At 44.5% G+C, this 21,918-nt stretch overlaps 1 protein-coding gene across 1 annotated transcript in view; it reads left to right on the forward strand.

Annotated features, from left to right (window-relative positions):
- The first annotated feature begins 316 nt into the window (after nt 1-316).
- fibcd1a (fibrinogen C domain containing 1a) overlaps nt 317-21,918 on the forward strand; it is a 60,384-nt gene continuing 38,782 nt past the window's right edge. Inside the window, exons 1-3 of the mRNA XM_028997158.1 lie at nt 317-592; nt 830-912; nt 16,904-17,383. Of these exons, the coding sequence (XP_028852991.1) occupies nt 841-912; nt 16,904-17,383 (552 nt within the window). The 5' untranslated portion in view covers nt 317-592; nt 830-840. The remainder of the gene's footprint in view (nt 593-829; nt 913-16,903; nt 17,384-21,918) is intronic.

The following is a 21,918-nucleotide window of genomic DNA, read 5'->3' on the forward strand; positions in this document are numbered from 1 at the left end:
TTGGAGAGCAGACCTTCCAGCCCAGTTCCACGTTCTTTCATCAAGTTAACAGAAGGCAGGAATCAGAAGGAATCTCCCTGCTGGGAACGTTCTGAACGCCGGGCTGGTATTAAGGAAATCAGATGGCAGAGAATGGGCTAAATTGAATTTAAATTTGTCTTTATTTTTTTTTTTTTTTTACGGACTGTCAGCGAGCGGTGAGCACGGGTTCCGAGGAGGAGGAGGAGGAGGAGGAGGATCGTCACCATCTTCATCATCCTCTCTGTCCCCCTGCACGCGGCGCCACCTCTCCAGTTTTAACGGGGGCGCGCAGGCTGCGCTACCGGGAGTCCGACCTGCTAAATCCTGAAAAAAAACCCCGCGCTGATCGGACATTCTGTCTCTCTCTCTCTCTCTCTCTCTCTCTCCCGAAGAAGAAGAAGAAGAAGAGGAGGAGGAGGAGGAGGAAGATTAGGGCAGAGGGAAGTTGGAGCCGCTGCGTTTTCCTCCACAGCCGAGAAGGAAAGCTTTCAATCCCAGGATTTTTTTTTTCTCCCCGAAACAATTCATCTTTTTTTTGTTTCATTTTTCTGTCGGAGAAGCGGCCCCATAAGTATGTATCACTACTCAGTGGCGGTAGAGTAGAACAGGGCAGAGTAGCGAAGTAGTTAGTTTCCGCTTCCAAGTGCGCGTGTGCTTCATCGTAATTATTATTATAATTATTGTTATTATAATCACAAGCGTGTCTGTTCTCGGTGTGGATGGAGTAAATGAAATAAAATAAGACCGCTGACGGACGCTCTCTCCCCCACGCCCCCGCGGCTGGTGACACCAACTCCTGGATGTTAAGATTTCTGGAGAATGGTCAATGATCGATGGAAAATCATGAACAGTGTTTCAGAACTCGAAGATGGACAGCAGCATAAATCGCAGGTAGGTGATCACCCCGTTCCGTTCCGGTTCTCGGACGCGTTTCCGCCGCTGAAAGCCCCGCACACGGCACCGGACGTCGGTCTGCTGAGATGTCGGTGTGTGTCTTATGAAGGCTTACTGGCGTTGTTCTGGTATATTCTGCTCCAGGCCGGTGACATTAGGTGCATTTGTAAGTGATGTGTACGTGATGAGTAGCGCCGGTGAACACGCTTGGTTTTGCACGTAGGTGTGGGGTTGGCACGTGGTGGTTGATGGTGTGGCCCATTGGAACCAAGGTGGATTTGGAATCAACATTTCTCCTCATTCTGGTTTGCACTGAAAAAACGAAAGTTGGATTGAAATGTAAAACTGAAGATGATGGGGATGATGATGATGACGAATGCATCTCAGCCTTGAGAAGCATGTCCTCATCTGCTGGGTGGCACACGAGCTGCAGGCAAATTTGCAGAAGCCAAACCAATCACATTTATCAGAGCTGTGATTGACCACATGATTGCATATAGACAGATAGATACATAGATAGATAGGTAGGTAGATGGATAGATGGGTAGGTAGGAAGGTAGGTAGGTAAGTAGATAGATGGATGGACGGACGGACGGACGGGCGGATGAATGGATCAGTAGGTAGGTAGATAGATTTCCCACTAAAGCGAGCAGCTCCCATCACATTGTGCAGTTTTATGATCAACCCCGCATCCCGACAGTGCATTTTCTGTGCAGCGTTTCCAGCCACAGCCTGATCTTGAACCTGCTTTTTCACACACACACCCCCCCATGCAAGTGCTATGTGAAGTATTTTAGGGGCGTCTAATTAATTAATCAGCGTGAACTGGCTGAGCACTCCGGTATTTCTTAACAAATTCCCTGTTCTTGGAAGACGAAGGAAAGATGGGGGTCTCCAGGGATGGACGCGAATGGGCTTAACGTATTACAGTGTAGTAGACGAGACGCTCAGCGCTTGAACAGAGGTATGTGTTTAAAAGCTCCACGTGACAGGTTGTCCACCCCACCAAAGCAAACACAATGAATAGCACTGCAGGCAGCTGGCCGCTACTGTGACAATATCATAATATACTGTAGATGATAAACTATGCAATAAAATGCAGTGCTTGATACTGATCTCAGTACAGGATGTCTGAAAAGGACACATTGGGGTTCAGTTTCAGATGAGAGTGGCTGTCTTTTTGAGCAATTAAAGCCGTATAATGGGTAATGGCAACCACTCCATGTATGTCCCCAAATAGGGGTAAATCTGCAAAAGCAAGAAGCACAATTGATTGACCAACATATGGTGGGCAGCGGTGGCCTAGCGGGTAAGGAAACGGACTCGTAATCGTAAGGTTTCCTGTTCAAATTCCAAGCCTCCCAAGTTGCCACTGAGGTGCCAATGAGCAAAGTACCGTCCCCACACACTGCTCCCCGGGTGCCTGTCATGGCTGCTCACTAAGGGTGATGGGTTAAATGCAAGGGACACAAGATTTCATTGGGGCGTCACAGTGTGCTGCGCTTGCTGTGCTTCACAATGACAATTACTTCACATAATTACATTGTGGACAGAGTAAATGCAAATTAGTCTCATGAAAATGTGCAGCATTCCAATCACTTTTTTAGGTGAAGAGCTGATTAATGCTGAAATTAACAAAAACAACTAGTGAATCAAGCATGAAATCACAAGAAATATTTTCAATTAAGTATGTAAAATTGTAAAAACAACACCCAGTCTACGTCAGCTCCCCCTTACAATAAAACAGACTTCTCACGATGGATAGCTAGGCAGGGAACGGTGCCATCCACGGGATCTGCTAACAGCCTGGACCCCACCAGGCATGGAGCAGCGGTGTCTCTCCTTGAATAAGCAAGTTTAAAGTTATGAACATACAAAAATGCACTTACAAACTGTTGACTATTTTAGCATGTGCAAAAAAAGCGCTGAGCACATGCACAGACTAATGAAGTAAAAGGGAAGTGATTGTCATTGTGATACACAGCAGCTCAGCACACAGTGCACACAGTGAAATGTGTCCTCTGCATTTAACCCATCACCCTTGGTGAGCAGTGGGCAGCCATGACAGGCGCCCAGGGAGCAGTGTGTGGGGACGGTGCTTTCCTTCTGATTACGGGGCCACTTCCTTAAACGCTAGGCCACCATAGTTGACTGGCGGCGTCAGGCAACAGGCTTTGGAAACGCCATTCAAAGTGGTGCGTTTTTCATCAAAATTATGGCACTTATGGCCTTCCATATTTGTGTCTTTTCAGTGCCATGAATAAATATTCCAGCTAATAGATGTGCTGGAGTGTACCACTGATTCTAGGAATGAGATAAATGGCTTTAATATAAATGAAACGATTACACTCTTGGCCATTGGGAGGGTAGGTAAGAGTGGGTAACTTTTCTTGATGGCTTCAGGAAGTTTTAATATATTCCTGTGTACTCCTGAATATAATAAACAAGACAGGAGCAAGTGAGAAAATAATTTTTCAAATAATTATAAATGATCCACTTTGCAGATATGGTAATGCTGAAACAATAACAATAATAATAGTTATTAAATCTTTCTTTATAAATCAGAAGAAAGAGAATAAAATTGGAACAACCCCAACATTCAGTTGCAAGGACTTCAGTCTGATTGTTTTATATAATGAAGCACCACTAGATGGAGCTGCCACATTTAGAATTTCCATACAAGCTTAGGGTAAATTATTATACATGGTTTTTGTATAGTTTTTATTTTGTGGTCTCCACAACCTATTATTCTACCCCGCATTAAATTGAATGAAATAGAAAGGGTATTTTAATAGCTGACTAATGTTAATACATTAATGTTTCAAAAACAATTAGGCTATACTCATAATTCACTTTGCATTGTTGAACATATGAATGTTAATTCCAAGAAGTTCGAGCCCCAGGATGAATAAAGAATTATTACATAAGAGCTTTTACGTGAGCCTCTGATTGCATTGCCTTTTTATACTTATGTACTTAATGTGGAAAAAATAGGGCAGAACCACTGTCAGCTATAAAAAAACAGAAATTACTAGGTGTCAAGAATCATCCTCCAAAGCATTTTGTCATTTCCTCTGTTTCTTTGACTCAAAGAATAGTGGCGCTGGCGTCAGAATTTAAAACTTGATTTCAAAGCCTTACCTTAATCCCACAGAAGCCCTGCATGTATAATTGAGTGTTCTGGCCTTGAGAGCAGTGCTCTGACTGAAAAAAATCGCTCAATACCACCTGAAATATGGCATTCACTGCCCTGCTGCTCCCTATCAGTGCTGAATCAATCAATCAGCAGGTCCTGGGGACAAGTGAGGTCCTTTAAAATGCACAAGTAAATCTGGCTCGCCACATATAGACCTTTACTAGGAGATCAGGTAGACTTGTATTTCATAAGAAATGCAGGCTTGCCACCGCAAATGATCAGTTTATTATCATGTTATATGACCTTAAGTATAAAGCCTGTTCATTAATCAGTGCACAGATTTTGGCCAACAAACCACAGGCAATTGAAATTATACCTCCTAATAATCTTTATTATGGCTGATCAGTAGAAAAAAGGATTTATATTGTGACCTACATATGAATTGTTACATGAGTCATATGTAGCTTCATATTTATGGCTTATCATATTTAATCAATACATAAGAGGAAGCTCTTTGTTGTGATATCTGAGTATCATCATGTGATATCTTCACAAATGCCAACAATAATCAAATATTTAATCAAAATGGCAACTTGGACCTTTAATGTAGTATAATTAAATTAAAACCTGTCTTCATTACAGATAGATGATATCATGGTAAATATTGTTACTGTGAAAATCTTTGACATTATATTATTTTTAGGCAGCACGACAGATGTGAATGGTGTTTCTGCGTCATGACGGCATGAGTCACTTACAGCAAATAATGCTGAAATAAGGCAAAACATGCAAATCCCATCATGACACGTCTTTACTCGCACCAGCAAATAGCTGGAATCAAAGACCTCAGAGAGATGATCAATGATTTGGCTTCTTGCTTGGTACTAGTCGGTGCTAATCATTAGTATGCCCCACACGTGTGTGTGTGTGTGTGTGTGTGTGTGTGTGTGTGTGTGTGTACTTGTGTGTGTGTTTGCAGCACTTCAGTGGGTGGGCAGTGAAACCAAATTCAGCTGATGTCTGCCTACTTGGATGCAGAAAAATGTGGATATTAATGGCCACCCTGCCCTCCTTAATGTCCCTCAGACAGTCATCTCTGGGCGATTGCTCATTAAAACATCCGGCGTTCGCGCTAGCTTGCACAAGGTCTCTCCCACTATCTGCCAACTTAGATTTGCTGCGTGGCTGGACCCATTAAAATGCACCAAAAATCCTCTGACCACAGTGACACAAGTGCTGGCGATTAATAACACGCCCAAATGATAGAAATAGGACAGCGGTGAAATATAATTGTACTCGGCCAAAAAAGAGGACTTGTTCATGCAACGGCCAAACCTTGCCTGACAGTGATGTCAGTGCGTGTTTCTGCCAATTTGAATGCACGATTGAACAAAGTCTTCCAATTTCCCACAGAACCTGAGAGGAGGTCCTTTGCTTGAATTCTTAAACACTTTGAAGCAGTTTGGCAGAAACAAAAATATATCTCAGATCAACTGGTGTTTTTTTTTTATTACATTATTCACTAACTCCGTTGGCTGATAATCTACACGTTAAAATGCGGAGGCCTTGTGGGTAACACACTCGCTTATTGGGCCAGAAGACCACAAAGTCACAGGTTCAAACCCCACTTACTTCCATTGTGTCCCCGAGCAAGACACTTAACCCTGAGTGTCTCCAGGGGAGGACTGTCCCTGTAACTACTGACTTTAAGTCAGGTGTCTGATAAATGTAAAATGTAATTTGTTTAAGAAGGTTAATAAATCTGTGATTATGCTGTTTTAAGACCATGTATTAATTTAATTGGTTTATTCTTCTACATCAAGAAAAGTTATGTACAAATGTAGTAATCATTAATCACTTAATCATAAAAGCATGTAGCATAAAGGTTTTGCTGATCTTTTAAAAATGGAATGCAGCCCATTATATCAGCATTTGTCTTCCATGTAGGCTGCCATGTTGCATCTCCATGTTTGTACAGCAGCCCCAAGCAGAGAAAATTGAATTATTGCAAACTACATTTCTTGCTGAAATTGGACTACGCAATCAAACTCCTCAAAGTGGAACTTGCACTCCAGATACATGCAATTTCCCTCATGGGGCTCAGACCCAAAAGTGCCCAACGCTTACACGAAGTGGTGTTGCAGTGCAAAGGAGGCAACTGAACTGATCTCCCTCCTTTTCTGGCATTTTTACATTTTACATTTACATTTACAGCATTGATCAGACGCCCTTATCCAGAGCGACTTACAGTCAGTAGTTACAGGGACAGTCCCCCCCTGGAGCAACTTAGGGTTAAGTGTCTTGCTCAGGGACACAATGGTAGTAAGCGGGATTTGAACCTGGGCCTTCTGGTTCATAGGCGTGTGTGTTACCCACTAGGCTACTAGCACCCACAAGTGCACAAGTACAGTTGGGGGAGGGGTCTCCTCAGTGCAGGCCAAAGGGTGCAGGTACGAGGCATGTGCTTCTAATAAGGTGTCACGGTTGTTGTGCTGTATAGTACTGTAGTGCACAGTATAAATGAAAGATGCGTACGCGTTGTGCCGCAACATCCGTACAGTTGCACAGCCTTTGCAGCTATATATCATTTTCAGTGCTGTGGTGGTGGCAGCCGTCCCGCTGCTGCACTCCAGCTCACTGTGACGTGACCATCACTTTCTAATAGATAAATAATACTACTAAAGAAAAACAGCAACAACATAAAAAAAATGAGAGAAAACAACCCTGCTGGGAGCTCAGCTAAGTTCTGCCAAAGTCATTCAATCGCAGCAGGACGTGTTGCTTTGATGAATGATGGGAAATGCGGTGCTGTGCGCGCGCCACCCCCAAATCGCAATCACAATATGCATAATGAGGTCTACAACACATGCAAAATCTATACCAAGTACTACGGCATACGCCCTACTACTTTTTTTTCCACCAGCCCCTCTTTAAATCACGGCCGTGGAAAGTAGGCGTGCAATACGTGGCTGACGGTGACGTCCATCAAGTTGAGCGGCCATTGTGCTGCCTGTAAGGGAAATGAATGAAAAAATAAAAGAGAATGAGCAAGGTGGACTATCCACAGCCATAACCATGATGACTACTATTTGTTTTTTTTTGTTTCTTGCCATTGATGTTATATATATTTTTGTATGTATAATTAATCTAAAGTGAAAGCCAGTGTCGCAAGTTGTGACATAATTACACTTTCCATCAACAGAAGAGCATGTCTCCTTTCTAACGTTTGTGATATTGCTTTGAAGTGCGCGTCAAATAACATGCCGTTTCATACGTTAAAGTGGCAGGCCACACGAAATTTGCTTTGTTTCCCGATGTGACATCAAATGGAAGACAGAAAATAGCAAGATAGAAAAAAGTGAAAAGTGACACAAGCACAGCACATGTTGCACACAATGAAATGTGTCCTCTGCTTTTAACCATCACCCTTGGTGAGCAGTGGGCGGCCATGACAGGCGCCCTGGGAGCAGTGTGTGGGGACGGTGCTTTGCTCAGTGGCACCTTATTGGCACATTGGAGTCCAGCAGTGGATTCGAACCGGCAACCTTCTGATTACGGGGCCGCTTCCTTAACCACTAGGCAACCACGGCCCCAAATAGAATAGGAATCAGGCAAACATGGCAATGCAGGTGATGCAAGGCACCACAACCCGCGCGCGCACAAGCGTGGAAGGTAAACATGTCATTTGTCTAGAGAATATTTTTGCCGCCGATTTCGTGATTGCGGTGGCACCACGTTGAACGCGCTCTGCGCCGCGCTTCTTTAAAACGCTCACAGCGCCGCTGATCGAGAGTCGGCTGTTCGCCAGCAGAGACACTTTTTCTTTCTGAATGAAAAAAAGGACAATTTGTGCGATTGCGGTTTCAATTCAATGAGAGCAAAGGCTCCTAAACAGGGTCCTAAATGTTAAATGGTGAGAAGACCCTGAGTGCAATCGCAAAACTAATTGGCAGTTTCTAAAGTGGAGCACTAAAGAGGGCTCTTGTTAAATGATCACAATGTTGTTTAACCGTTTAGTTTGCCAAAGCTTTACCACTTCCCCCGGGCCACAGTTGTCATTTCCTCCAGTTAATATCACCTTTTTCTTTCTAATTTGTGCTATTCGTAACAAGCGAAGCGTCAGAGGGGATTACTGATGGCTCTTAAAGTTTTGTTCTGATTGGTCCTCTGATCCAAGGTCACAGTTGTGTGATTTCACTTCCAAGGAAGTGTAAATGGCTTTGACCCCTAGAGCTCCGGGACGTGCCCTCCGACTACCGATATATGAAAAGCACATCAAGCTGATAAGTGACGGGGCAAGAGAAGGGGCACCGAGCACAAAGGGAGAATAAATACGAATTTATATATTGTAGCTTGACAGATTTCTCCAAATAAGAAGCTCTGGCATATTATATTTAGATATTTTGAGCTGAAAAAGCAGTGGTGCCGGCCCGGGCCAGAGTTTGGCAGCTGTCAGGTCAGATCGGCACTTCAGCATCGGTGATCTGTCACTGACAGTCTGAATAAATATTACTGTTTAAAGTTGCAATGTGGCTGTTGTGTGACCAGCTCAGCCGATGTTTCTAATGAAAATGCAGGGTTGCACAGCCTGATTCCAAAATGGATTCAATTCATTTTTCCTCAAAATTCTACACACAAAATCCCATAATGACAACGTAAAAAAGGTTTACTTGAGGTTTCGGATATTTTTTTAAAAGAAACTATTACATAAGTATTCACATCCTTTGCCATGAAGCTCATAATCTGGGGAAGATTACAGAAAAACTTCTGCTGCTTTGAAGGACCCAATGAGCACAGTAGCCTCCATCATCTGTAAGTGGAAAAAAGATCAAAACCCCCATGACTCTTCCTAGAGCTGGCTGGCCACCTAAACTGAGAAGGGCCCAAAACCTGTCAGAGCTCCAGAGGTCCTCTATGGATAGAGAAGAACTGTCTAGAATCTCTGCAGCATTCCACCAATCAGGCCTGTATGGTAGAGTCTCCAGATGGAAACCACTCCTTAGAAAGAGGCACACGAAGGACTCTCAGACCATGAGAAACAAAATGTTCTGGTCTCATGAGGCAAAGATTGAACTCTTTGGTGTGAATGGCAGGCATCACATTTGGAGGAAACCAGACACCTCTCATCACCAGGCCAATACATTCCCTTTAGTTCTTGACCTGAATCGTGCCTACAATGTCCCAGGTGTGTGCAGTTTCATGTGACGCTGCATGCCCTCTTTGAGTGTCACATGGTCAATAAGACCTGCCTCACTGACCATTCAGCCACTTCAGTTTCCTAAACTCTGAGTACTGTATATCAGTACTGTATATACCTGCATATTTGTGAAAACCTAGAGCAGTAACTAGCCGGTGGGATATGGTGGGATCAGCGATCTCGGCTCTGCATGAATAAACGAGATGTTGGCAGAATTGCCATTTTCACCACAGATAAAAGCAAATACAGTTACTTAGATGAGTAAGACATTTTTGCATTCGTGCTTTCACGCATCTGACAAGCTGTAGTGCCAAAGCCTTGTATGGTTCTTCAATGAGTCACACTCGCACAAAAAAAAAACGGATTTCTGTGATTCTGACGTGTAATAATCTTAAAAAAGACTCTTCTGCTTATTAAGTTGAGTAATTACTTGAAGCATGGTGTTACGTGAGTTTGCATCCCATGCATTTGGTCGCACGGCAGCTTGACCCAGCTAAGAAAGCCCTTCATGGCTCCTGAAATAGCAAATGACCCCTTTTGTCCAGGGAAGAGGCTTATTTTTTTTTTTTGTAGAATTCCAAACACTTTGCAGCACCTCCTTTGAATCTCCTTGGATATGAAGTCTCTTTAAAAAAAGTTGGAGGGGTAGGCCAGGGTGGGTGGTGGTGGGGGGGGGGGGTGAACAGCCCTGGTTTCAAAAGGAAATTATGTAAAGAGCCTGAGGCGTTTCGTATTTGAGACTTTTCGAAGTAATTGTCATGCATGGATTTCCAGCCGGCGAGTTCTGTTCCTGGCTCTCTCCGGCGAACACAGACAACTGAATTTACTCCTGAGCGAAGGGCTCGTGACGCGCTGCACATCTGCGGCGAGCGACCTGCCCATTGTGCGATCCGGGGCTGCTGTGGTTTTGTGACGCCCCCATGTCGCGATGTGGATTTGCAGTGTCAGGTCCGGGAGAGGCCGGGCATCGGTGTTGTGCGCTGCGCAGCGCCAGGGGAGGCGAGGAGGGGAGGCGGCGCTGTGAGTTATGGCGCGGCCCCGGGATGCGGCCCCGGGAGTCGCGCTCCAACCCGAAAGACAAATCACCGCCTGCACACATCGCTGGCTGCCCTTGGAGTCCTCTGACAGGAGGACCTGCACAGAGGGGCAGGTTGTCAGTGCTGCCTGATGCTGGAAACGCACTCAGACACACACACACACACACACACACACACAAACTGGTACGGACTGGGACTGCAGAGCTGCGCACGAGTTATGGCAGCCTGTGAGAGCACATAAAGAGATAAACCGATAAACACAAATACACCAGCAAACATGCTATAGCACAACCCTGGTGGTAGATAGCGACAAGCAATTAGTGCTCCATTAGCCTGAGTTAATCGTGTATTAAAAAACTCAGCCATGACCTCAGGTGAATGCTGCAGATGGTATTATCTGGAATTTGGGTCAAAATTGCCTCAATTCGTGGGGCAAAAGAGATCTAGCGCATGGAGTTATTACATGCTGCTGCCGGACGAGCAGGAAACACTCAGCTTGCACTTTCCTGACTCATTTCTGATAATAAAGAGGACAGTCAGAAACATTTGTTGAGCACAAGCATTAGATTCGTTGAAGTATGTCCCCCAAACAGAGGCTTTGCCCTGTTTTCTTCTCCCATTCTTTTGCAAAATGGTTGTGACGCAGAGCCATGTTTCCTGCTGAAATGCTTGTCTTGCAATATGTACATACAAAGTGTTAAAAGAAAGGGGAGAATGCATGTGACTCTCAGGTCGATACCTTCCCTGGTAGCAAACAATTGTTAGGCCAACAATTCAGTAAGACCACCATCAGTCCTTTTGCCCGCTTAAAGAATATGTGACCCGATCTAGGCCTAACCATGTATGTTCTGATAGAAAACGTGATTAGTAATCATTCAGAAGTGGCCCAACTTCACGTTTAGGTCATGTTGATTGGTTCAAATGGCTGTTTGCTGCCTGGATGTGTCCTCTGAACGCAGATACAGGCAAAGTTAGCAAGCACCGCCTATCAACAAAGTAACTGAAGACCCATTTTTGGCTTTCAAAGTCGAATTAGTTGACATTATTCAGGAAATGCAAAAGAAATATTCTGAATACAATAATGGCAAACCAATCCAGAAGGCAATTTGAATGAGCTTAAATGGGTGCTTAATATAAGGTTATTGAGTGGCTCTGCAATATATTTAGTCTCATAACCTGGGTTCTAATAAAGTGTTATGCTTTTGTTCCCTGTTCATTGGCTTTTGCCAAGGTTGTGCATTTATTTAGGTTTGTGCACTTTAGCATTCCAATTGAATTTGAAGTCATTTCACATCCATTTTTGTCTATTTAGCCATAGGAGTAGAGCATAGAAAAAATGAGGAGAAAAGGTAATTGCATGAATTTGCTTGATGCTTTCAGGGTGAAGCAGAAATACAAACTTTTGAATAAGTGTCTGTGCTTATCAAACGCCATTATATGCCTCACTGTGCAAATTTACCGTAAATGTCTAATGCTTATGCAAAGAAGAGAATTTGTTGACCTGCAGACTTGCACTTTTTTTAAAATATGAAAACCTGCACAGTGCGATGTGCAAATATGCTTTTCGTTTGTATTCTAATATCAGAGGGAAATTGGAGGTAAAACTGTTAGAATTGCTTTTTTTATTTTTGTTTGTTTGCAGTCAGCGTGTAGAGCTCGCCGTAATCCCATTTGTGTTTAAGACTAAATAAAAAGTGTTTTTTTTTCAGATGGCATGATGCCATCTGCACCGACCAGACAAATCCTTCGGTTTCACCCGACTGTGAGCAGTAAGCAGATTATCGGCGGGGTAAATGAGTGGGGATTGCGTTATCCTGCGTATTGTGGCTGCGGCGTGCAAACAAGGTGAAGCGGCGATACCGTTTTTTTCCCGCGGATCTTCATAATAGAGGGTGGACTGCATGACATCCCCCCTCCTGGCAAGGGTACCAGGATCACACGTAAAAGCGGGGAGGGGGGGGGTGTTTTTAATTGGCCAGTGCTGGTGTGTGTGTGTGAGTGAGTGTGTGTGTGTGTGTGGGGGGGGATGAGTAAGCAGACCACAGGCCCCCAAGCTTGCAGGGTCTCCCATGTTCATTGTATTAAATATTTACAGCTTTAAAGAGGCTAATGAACCAGTGAGAACGTTGCGAGGGGGGGGGGCTTTTGAAGTGGGCCAGTTTTGTTCTGCCGTGGGCCCGGTGACCAAGAGAAAAGAAACGGGACTTGACATGCAGCGCTTTGCAACAAGTAAGCCGGAGAGGAAAGATACGTCCCGCAAAAGCCACTTTGCAGATCAGGGGTAAGCCTTGGCATCTGCTCGCCCCATGTTTACTAAAACCTTGTTTTGTCGGGAGTGGTGCGTGTGAGGCCTCTTATTCATTCGCATTACTTCATATCACAAGCTCAAACATTCTCGTCCCGCTTCGGGGCCTTAAGACGCGTCTGGCCCTTTGTGTGGCGGCTGTAGGCCTTGCCGAAGCGCGAGGGCCCGCTCCTCAAGGTGATCCGCCTTAATCCCTGACGGCGTCGCTGGCACGGGCAGCTGCTCTTCGCAGATTGCCATCAGATTTACTGCACTGTATCCACTGCAAAGAGGCCGTGTCCACATGCGCCGAGAGGGAGCATTAATTGCGGCACCAGGTCATCCAGCTCGGTTTAAACCACTTCGGAAGCTGCCTGGAGCAGATAAGGAAGCAGACACATATGCTTGGATGCTGGCTTGTTTTTCCATTTTTATTCCCCTTAAGCGGCACGTCCACATCTGTGAGGGCATCTGTCTGCTTTAATCCCTCACTTGTCCAGACCCTCCAAGATTAAGGCCCTCAGTTTTGGAAAAACTGCAGAATGTGATCAGCTTCTCCTTCATGTTTTGGTGCACTAGCCATGTGTTGTTTTTTTTTATGGGATGTGATACTGCTGGACAGCGGGACGTCAGTAAAGGGTTAAGCGCTGGCGCGTGTGGGGCCAGTAAAAACCGCACGTCCGTTTGACAAGTAATAAAAACGAAATTGCCTAAGTGTCAGACGTTTCATCTGTGGCCTGCAGGCAGGTCAATGTCTTGATTTAAAACCGGTGATATCAGACCCTGCCGGCCAATTGCGAGCCCCTCCTAACACCCCGATATCGTGTCATTAGGACGGCTCTGATATCTGTGTTACAGCAGGGCCGGGCCCTGTAAAGCAGCGACCTGTCAGCAGCGGCTGCGATTTCCTGGCTGCCGTCCACCCGCCCCGTGCCGAGCGTCGTTAGAGCGAACTTCCAAAGCCGCGAGCCCTGTTTATCGACGTTGGAACCGCAGCCCCTATCGGGGTCATCGCGTCAAGAGGATTACCGTGCATAAGGCATGATGCTGAGCCGCGATCTCCCCGCCACGACATGCAATCACTCACGTCGCAACCAACGCTTTTATATTTTAAATGCAAAACCCGCGTGAGCGTATCATTTCAGATAAGGACATGGCAGCCAAGGCTGCGCCGCTTGGCTATTTACTGACTCGGCGACAAATAGGGACGTCAGTGACTTATTCCAGCATGAATGTCAGTTCAAAAGCTCATGAATCCACACGGCACACATACAGCAGGGGGGGGGGGGTGGCAAGACACATGAATATGGATCCTGGTTGAATTACAGATGTTGCCATATGGTGATGAGGCGGTGCCCCTAGGTGCACAAATTCCACAAAAGAAGCTTTTTGCTACTAAAAAAATGCATTATTCGTTCAAAATAAATGTTGGCCAGTGTATAAGGCAACCCCCATTTTTTTATGAAAAAATTGGAATTTTTAAAGATATGGTAGTAATAGTGCATATCACAAATGGATTTCACCTTTGCATCGAAATGCTTAGTGACCATGACCTTTCTTGGCTTTTTACTTTCCAGATTTGAAGGTGACCAGCGGCCCTCTTCACTGGATTTGCCCCATTACTTGGGACCAGTGTTACTGGGAGTAATTGACACCTCACCTCCAAAAAGCCCAAATAAGCAATCAGTTGTGCTGTCAGGCGCTCTCTCCCATGTGTCAGCCCGGGTGACCTCCCTTGTGTCTTGAGGCAGGTGTATCAGTGTCATTCTGGCCTGTCTGTAACAGAGGTGAAACGGGAGAATGGAGGTGAAGCTGCTCCGCTGCCTTTTTGTTTTTCACGGTTCTCTGAAGGCCCTGTCAGGCCCCGCTTTTGGTCGGCCTTCTCAAAAGATTAAGAAAACGCACAGTCGTTGGACATTGTCCATGGTCAGCTGAGTGTGGCTGTACCACAATCTCATGCCCAAAAAAGGAGCATTCGGGCTTCTGGAATCACATTTTATGGAGCAATGAGGCTGACTGGGGACAGCTGATGGCTGAGAAAATGCAAATTACAATTTTAATACATTAAAGCATATTTGCACAAACACAATTAGGCTATTTCGGTAAACTTGAACTCCCGTCCAGTTGGTGTGCATGTGTTTGCATGTATCTGAAGTCTCATATTTTTGGCAGAGCAGAAGAAATGACAACAGCAGCCGTCTCACGAGAGAGGGTACTTATCATTTAAAAATGAGGAAAAGGATATGATGGTCCATTCCGCATATTTATTTATTTCTGTTTTCTTAATCATCCCCCCACCCCATTCCTGAGAGCCCGGCTGAGGATTCCTCCGGAAACCTCCCAAGTAGCCTCTGTGAATGTATAAATAAACCACACAGGCCACAACTGATGTGACTTTCACCCCGGGTGATCTGGGTTAGTCTTCATTCCTCTCCCTCAAGCAGAGGCCCGGCCCCTGGGGCTCCAGAAAGGTCTCGGACTCCTCTGCATGCCAAGGCAACAAAATATGGAGGGGGGTGGGGGAGGGGGTGCAAAAATAAAGGCTTGTTAATTCCAGCAGACAGGGAGGCATTGTTGCCTTATTGTAACAAATTGATCTGAGGCCGCTTCCCCAAGCACTGCCTGGCAAAGTAGGCTGGAATCGCTGTGCACATTAATTATCTTTAAAATAAATATGACAGTGCCTGCAGAGGATGCTGTGGGGCATGGGACCGACTTGGCTTCGGGCTCCTGCCTACTTTCCTCTGTCTGCTGGGTGTTGCAGCGTTTGCACCGACACACGGCTAAGCTCTAATAATCTATTAATATCCAACGGGTAATTACGGAGTCCCACATGTATATGGCGCGTATGTATTTATGCATCCCCCCCCCGATACGGAAGTGTGCAGCTTGCGCACGTTGCAACGTGGCGGAGGTAAACCCAGCGACTGCTCCAGCTCTTTCAGGCAGTGTTGTGCTGCAGTTCTGTGCAGGTATTGAGCCACTCAGTGTCATGGACGGAGTGACAGACAATGGAAATGTGCAGTGGGTTCTCTGCCATGACACAAGGGAGCACTTCCGGCTGTCACACGAAATGTTGAAATAAGCATTAGTGAAATAGTGGGGAGGGACAAAAACAAAGCAAAGAAAATAAATCTCATAGGAAGGAAACAAACAAGAGAGCTTCAAGGGTCCTTGTGTGCTTGTACTCCGCTCCCAAGGCTATTGGGATTGCCCATCAAAATATAGAGGGTTTGCTTTACAACTTTCTCTCTGTGCAATTCTGACACCCGTTCACGCAGAAGACAGGCCCTGGGTTCTACGCCTGTGTAGCACTATTGTTATGCTGCTATGAATAATGTATTTCTGTCCATATTTAATTATTGTTCTATGTATTTATGTTAATAAAATACAGAAATCTTATGAGACCCTGTCTGGGGAAGAATACATTCTAATGAGGTACTTTTGCTAAACACCATTTATAGACCTCCAGACTGGGGCTTTGCTATCAGCCACAGAATGTTTCACCACAGCCGACCAATTAACACTTTTCTTTGCATTTACGGCATCGATCTTTGAAAAGAAACTTGAAATTCAAAAACCAAAGGCAGATGTTCCACCAAATGTTCTGGTTACACTTTTTCTGCTAACACCTTTCATTGAAAAAATGTAAAGGATGCACCTTTATAAAACTCCTTTTTGAAACAGGGAGTATTGATAATAATATAATTAGAATTCTATTGATTCTCACTTGCTAAGCCACTCTAATATCCTAAATCAGTATTATTAATTATTTGATATTAACTGTGTTGTTAATACAAGTCGAGACTGTGCATTTCAATACTTTTTGTGGCCAACAGGCCTAATGAATCCCAACTGTGATCCAATCATATGAAGTCAAATGGCTCCTTAATCAGAACGTTCTTAGCTGAGGTGTCATCCTACAAACAAATCATTCAGCACACCGTATTTCTAGCTTCCCTCCCACTTGCACCACTGACAAGAGCGGAGAAACAGCGGGCAGCTTCTAAGACTGGAGCAATTTATATTTCAGTGCACTCACGAGTTCAGAGCAATCATAAAAAATGAGTTGTAGTTTCTCGTTCCCCCCTGCTGTATGCTTACTATGATGTAGTGCACTTCTGCTCGCTGTAGTTAGAACGCTGAATTCTGGGGCATGTGGGTTCTGGGCCATTTTGTGTTTCATGTGCATTAATAATAAAAGACATCTTTGTAAGTATAACTTGGGGAAAGTCTACCCTCCTGCCAATCAGCATTTGTAGGTGCTGGCTGCCTTTCAGATTCTTTGCATGCTCCCTAATGGTGGTCTTTGCTTCTTATTCTCCCCCCTGCAGAGGATGAGCTGCAGTTACCTCCTGTGCACCATCCTGTTATTTGTGGCGGTGTTGCTGGCCGTCACGGTGACTGGCACCATCCTCCTCATGAACCACTACCAGGCACCCCCCGGCCCGGACGGCCCACCCATCATTAGTACCAACCAGAATGAGGGCAATGCCCTGGTGACGGTCGACAGGGGTGACGGCTCGCGCATCAACATCTTCATCGACCCTAACTGCCCCGACTACAATAACAACTTCCTGCGGCTTGAGGGTGTCCAGACCTCTCTGCTGCACTCGCTGACGGACCACGACTCCGACCTCAAGTCGGTCAAGGGCCAGGACCGGGCCCTGCTGGTCAAGCTGGCAGAAGAGGTTGCCAAGCTGTCGGCCCACGCCAGCCAACTAAAGATGGAGTACGAGTCCCTGCGGCGAGGCCAGAGCAACATTGGGCAGGAGCTGAACACCCTGCAGACCGAGCAGGGACGCCTTATCCAGGTCAGATGCTCTCACCTCCAAAGCCTGGTTGTGGCTCAGAGAATCACAATGCCACCTTGGGGATTAAGACACCTCCCTAATGCCGGATTATGGAATTAACCTAGTGTGAAACGAGGGCAAAAATAAACACTCAGATACAAAGTGTGTTTCCTGCCAGGACGGTTTCTTTCTTTACAATCTATTCTGTTCATCTCATGTGGCTAAAAGGGGTCAAAAACCACACTTCCCTCCTTTGTCACTTTTAATCAAACTTTTCATTAATCTGTTTCAATTTGTCATATTTGGACCAGTTATAGTAGCTCATTCAATGGGGATTAGCGTGGTTTATATTTCGCCTCCTTTACGCATTGTCTTGTCAGGGTAATCTGTGCATTTTCACCACAAAGACACAATATGACTATGCTTGCATAATTTGTATCATACTAATCCAGACATTCGATCTACTATATCACGTTTCCCTGACTCGTAAAAGTTTTTTTTGGTAATGCATACAGATGATGTAATATGATTTTCTGGCAACAAAATCCAAGCAAAGTCATTCTAAGGTCTGTCACTCCATAGATGTTTTGTTAAAGTTATTTTGATTAAAGTTCCAAGTATACCACATAGCCCACCCATATAATTATAATTTTATGCATTCTGAGTACTGTTATAGTAATCCTGACTGACATAAACATTTTTTGCTGGTTTAAAGCTTCGTATCTGGAGGCTTAAGCGCTACCAATAATAGACACAAGGTTTAATCGTGTCATATTTGCACATGGCATAAAATGTTCACAAATAGATGGAGAATTACATTGCATTTTACCTGGGATATGACAGCTAGATCATTTCTACGTACCTCTTGCTACTGTTGTGTTGAAGTCATACATAATTAATCACAGTAAGTTTTATGTAAAGGCAGAAAATACCAACCTAATCAAATTAATCGGTCCTGCCTACTGACAAACTTGTATTCTCCATCATAATTTGCATGAATGCATTTACAGAATGAAAGCTTGCCTAATGATTCCACGAACAAAAAAGACTACAAGACTACGAGACTCCCAAACAAAGTGTAAGGGACGGCCTCCGTGACAGAGCGGGACCTCCAGCGTTAATGTTCAGCCTCATGTTTTTATATGAATGCATTGGCTGAGCAAGAGTGACAGTTTCATTAAATTTACTTGCTAGGCAATAACAACAAAGCCTTATCAAAGCGACGACTGGCAGAGCAGGCAGGGGTCGTATTCCACCACTCCAACCATGATTTCAACCCTCAGAGGCCACTAACGTAGTAGATCCACTGTATTCTGTCATTATTTTTCATAAACTCAAAGGCAACTCTATAGCAATGAGATATTACGCCCTGAAGGGCATATGGATGTATCTTATTAAAGAACAAACTAAAAAACACATTTTAAGTCAAAGTCAACGTCAGGAGTAACAGTGTAGAACAGCAGATCTACAGACTTACTGGGCCTTGTCTAGTAATATCTTTTACCTTAGGCCACCGGTGTCTGCTGCACCACAGACTAAACGATTTCATCCAATATACAGTGGTGAAAGTGAATTGGAATTGTCCAGAACTCCTTGAATATCGCTACTAGTGTCATTAGGATACATTTCGCAATAACTGCAGAGCCTTGTGCATTTATATTGATTGCTTCCAATGCATTGTCACTTGAGTGTATAGGCATTATAAAGGAATTAGAATCAACCTCAGAAGAAAGACATCTGTGGAGCCCATTAAAACGCTGATTTCTCTCTGGGCAACCCACACAACAGGGAATTGTGTCTATGTTTAATATTAATCAGTTGGGCTGCTTTCACTAGCAATGGAGGAGAAAACGCTGAGGCCCTGAGTATATTTGTCCTCTGGGTGCCATTGAGACACCGGATGGGTTCCGGTTGTGGGTGCCTGTGAGAACCTGACTCGGCAAAAGCTGCACGGCCATTAATGAGGCTGAAAAATATCCAGCCACCCCCATCATTATGCTTTTCAGCCTCAAAACGTCAGGAAACACTCAGGAATATTATGGAAGGGCTCTGTAATGCTCTGCTACCACATATCTTCTAAATAGATCTAAATAAGCTGTGTGCTTAAAATTGGCTAAACAGAAAGGCCCTATTATCAAGTTGGCATACGTGCCTAACTTAAGGCTAGTGTGCTATTGTAAGGTCAAAGACGTCCTTAGAATTTACATAAAAACAAGAAATAAACAAATGAGGAAAAAGCGTGCATGAGATCTGTCAATCATCAGGCTCCTCCCATTTTAAACTCTGTCAATAAAGATCATGTTCTGGGTGACAGAAATAATAACATACCAACAAAAAGGGAAGTTAGTTTCTCTTTTTAAACATAGTTAATACTTAAAAATACTGCCCTGTCACAGCATCAGAAGAGAATTTTATACTGTAGAATATCAGGCTATTCGCGCACAGTTTGCTTTCAAGTCGCCGCTGCTGGATATAGCCAGTTAGCTTGAGCTTCAAACATAGAAATGGGAATTAAGCCATAAACACAGAAAGCTGGGCTTTCAGGAACGTACCACTGAGGGCATCAGTGCACAGCATACGGATGTGTCAGGAAAGTTGGCTTTGGTGTCACCACCGGCGCTCCCCTTACCGCAGGCGTCTCCCGGTTAATTATCAAAGTAGCATCATTAGGAGGAGCGCCTCCGGTGATCGCTGAGTAAATTGTTCCTGCATCTCCCATGCAATAAAAACACCTCGTCCTCCCCCCCCGGGCGTCTCCCTCTCTGCCCTTTACCTCGCCAGAGCACAGGGTGAGGGTTGACTCATCTGTCAGCGCGGCGCTGAAATTAATACGGACTGGCACATCCCCCATCTTCTATGGCGAAGGAGGCATCTGCTGTCTGGCAGAAAGCACCAGCGCGGTCTCTCGCATTAAAGCTAACAGACCCCACGATAAGGGTCTTGTCAGCGGTGCCAAGCGGCGAGGCCGCGCAGCCGAAGCCTTCATTAATGCCACTCGTGAGGTGGATGTCAGACCACAGTAGCGCTTGTTTGTTTATCTGGGCTACGTCATACATGCACTGCAACTGAAGACCCCCCAAAATGTGAGTAATGACACTGTGTGGAAGGTCGAAGAAATCTTTCCTAATTCGCCCACCCACCAAAAAAACAAAAACAAAAAAAAAAATGATGTCCTTGGATGGGAAAATGGCCGGCAACAAATCACTGAGCAATTCTGCAAAGCTTCCCCAGCAGTCTTCTGCACATTTGTCTTTTATTCCTGCAACAATATTTTACGCCAAGCGCGCCAAACTGTCTGAGGGGTTATTAATGATCACAGTATGATTTTCTTGTCGTCTTTTAAATTAATGAACACACAAACACAGTTTTAAAGGCTTTGGCTCGCTCCTTGCACGTGTTAATTGTTTTACGGCACCTAATCCAAACGCATTTCCATAATGGTTTTGACCAAAGTGCTTTAAGTTTAATGTCAAAGGAGTCAAAGAAGTTGTTTCCAAATTATGTACATATTATAAAACCATTCAAAGCTCCATCAGCCCAAAATGTTATGACACAGCTAATGGGCATTTAAGCAGCTAATTATCTCCAGTCCGAGGTGTGACCCTGGTGTATTTGCTCCTGTTCCCGGGAGGTCCCACGCATTCCCATTTGTTAGCCCTTTACCCCTTTTCAACCAAGAGCGGCGCTCTAATGGTAGAAAAAGTGTGAAATTGCTCACTGATGTGACAAATTTCCTCTGTGCAGTAGCCACAGACTTGTCCTCTGAAGATAAAGATTATCAAGAGACGGCTGTTCAGATCCTGTCTTCTGATTGTTCTGGAATTATCCGCATGCTAGCAGGAATTTATGCATTACTTCTGCATCGATTCACCTGCTCGCATGAAACCTTGGCTCTCCCCGCATCCAGGGACATATTATGCCGCACACTTTAACGTAATAATGATTGCTGCAAATTATGTGCCTTCGTGAGTTTTGGACAGTTCTGTAAGCATCAGTAAACTACAGATGAATGTCCTCTGCAATGTCATTGTGGAAAAAAATGTCTTTATTAAAAACACATTTGAATTTCAACATTACAATTTCATCACACAGATGAAATTACATTCTTGCATGTAATCATTTGTAAACATCGGCACTTAAACTGTCGTCCACCAGGCCCTGTAAGAGCCCTGATGTGGCATGATATGGGTTTTCATGGTGTAACATTTCCTCCAAAAGATCTATATTTATCAAACAAGGTCTATATGAAGAACTCCATATTTACATTTACAGCATTTTTCAGACGCCCTTATCCAGAGCAACTTACAATCAATAGTTACAGGGACAGTCCCCCCTGGAGCAACTTAGGGTTAAGAGTCTTGCTCAAGGACACAATGGTAGTAAGTGGGATTTGAACCTGGGTATTCTGGTTTATAGGTGAGTGTGTTACCCACTAGGCTACTACCACCCTGTATGCATTGTGGTATTATATACCATAATGTACATGCTGGCTGTTGTAAATACAGAAGGGAATACCATGACCTAAGGTCATGGGCATTAAGGCAGGAGTAAAATGT

The sequence above is a fragment of the Denticeps clupeoides genome, chromosome 11 (assembly GCF_900700375.1).
Source record: "Denticeps clupeoides chromosome 11, fDenClu1.1, whole genome shotgun sequence".
Lineage (NCBI taxonomy): Eukaryota > Metazoa > Chordata > Actinopteri > Clupeiformes > Denticipitidae > Denticeps > Denticeps clupeoides.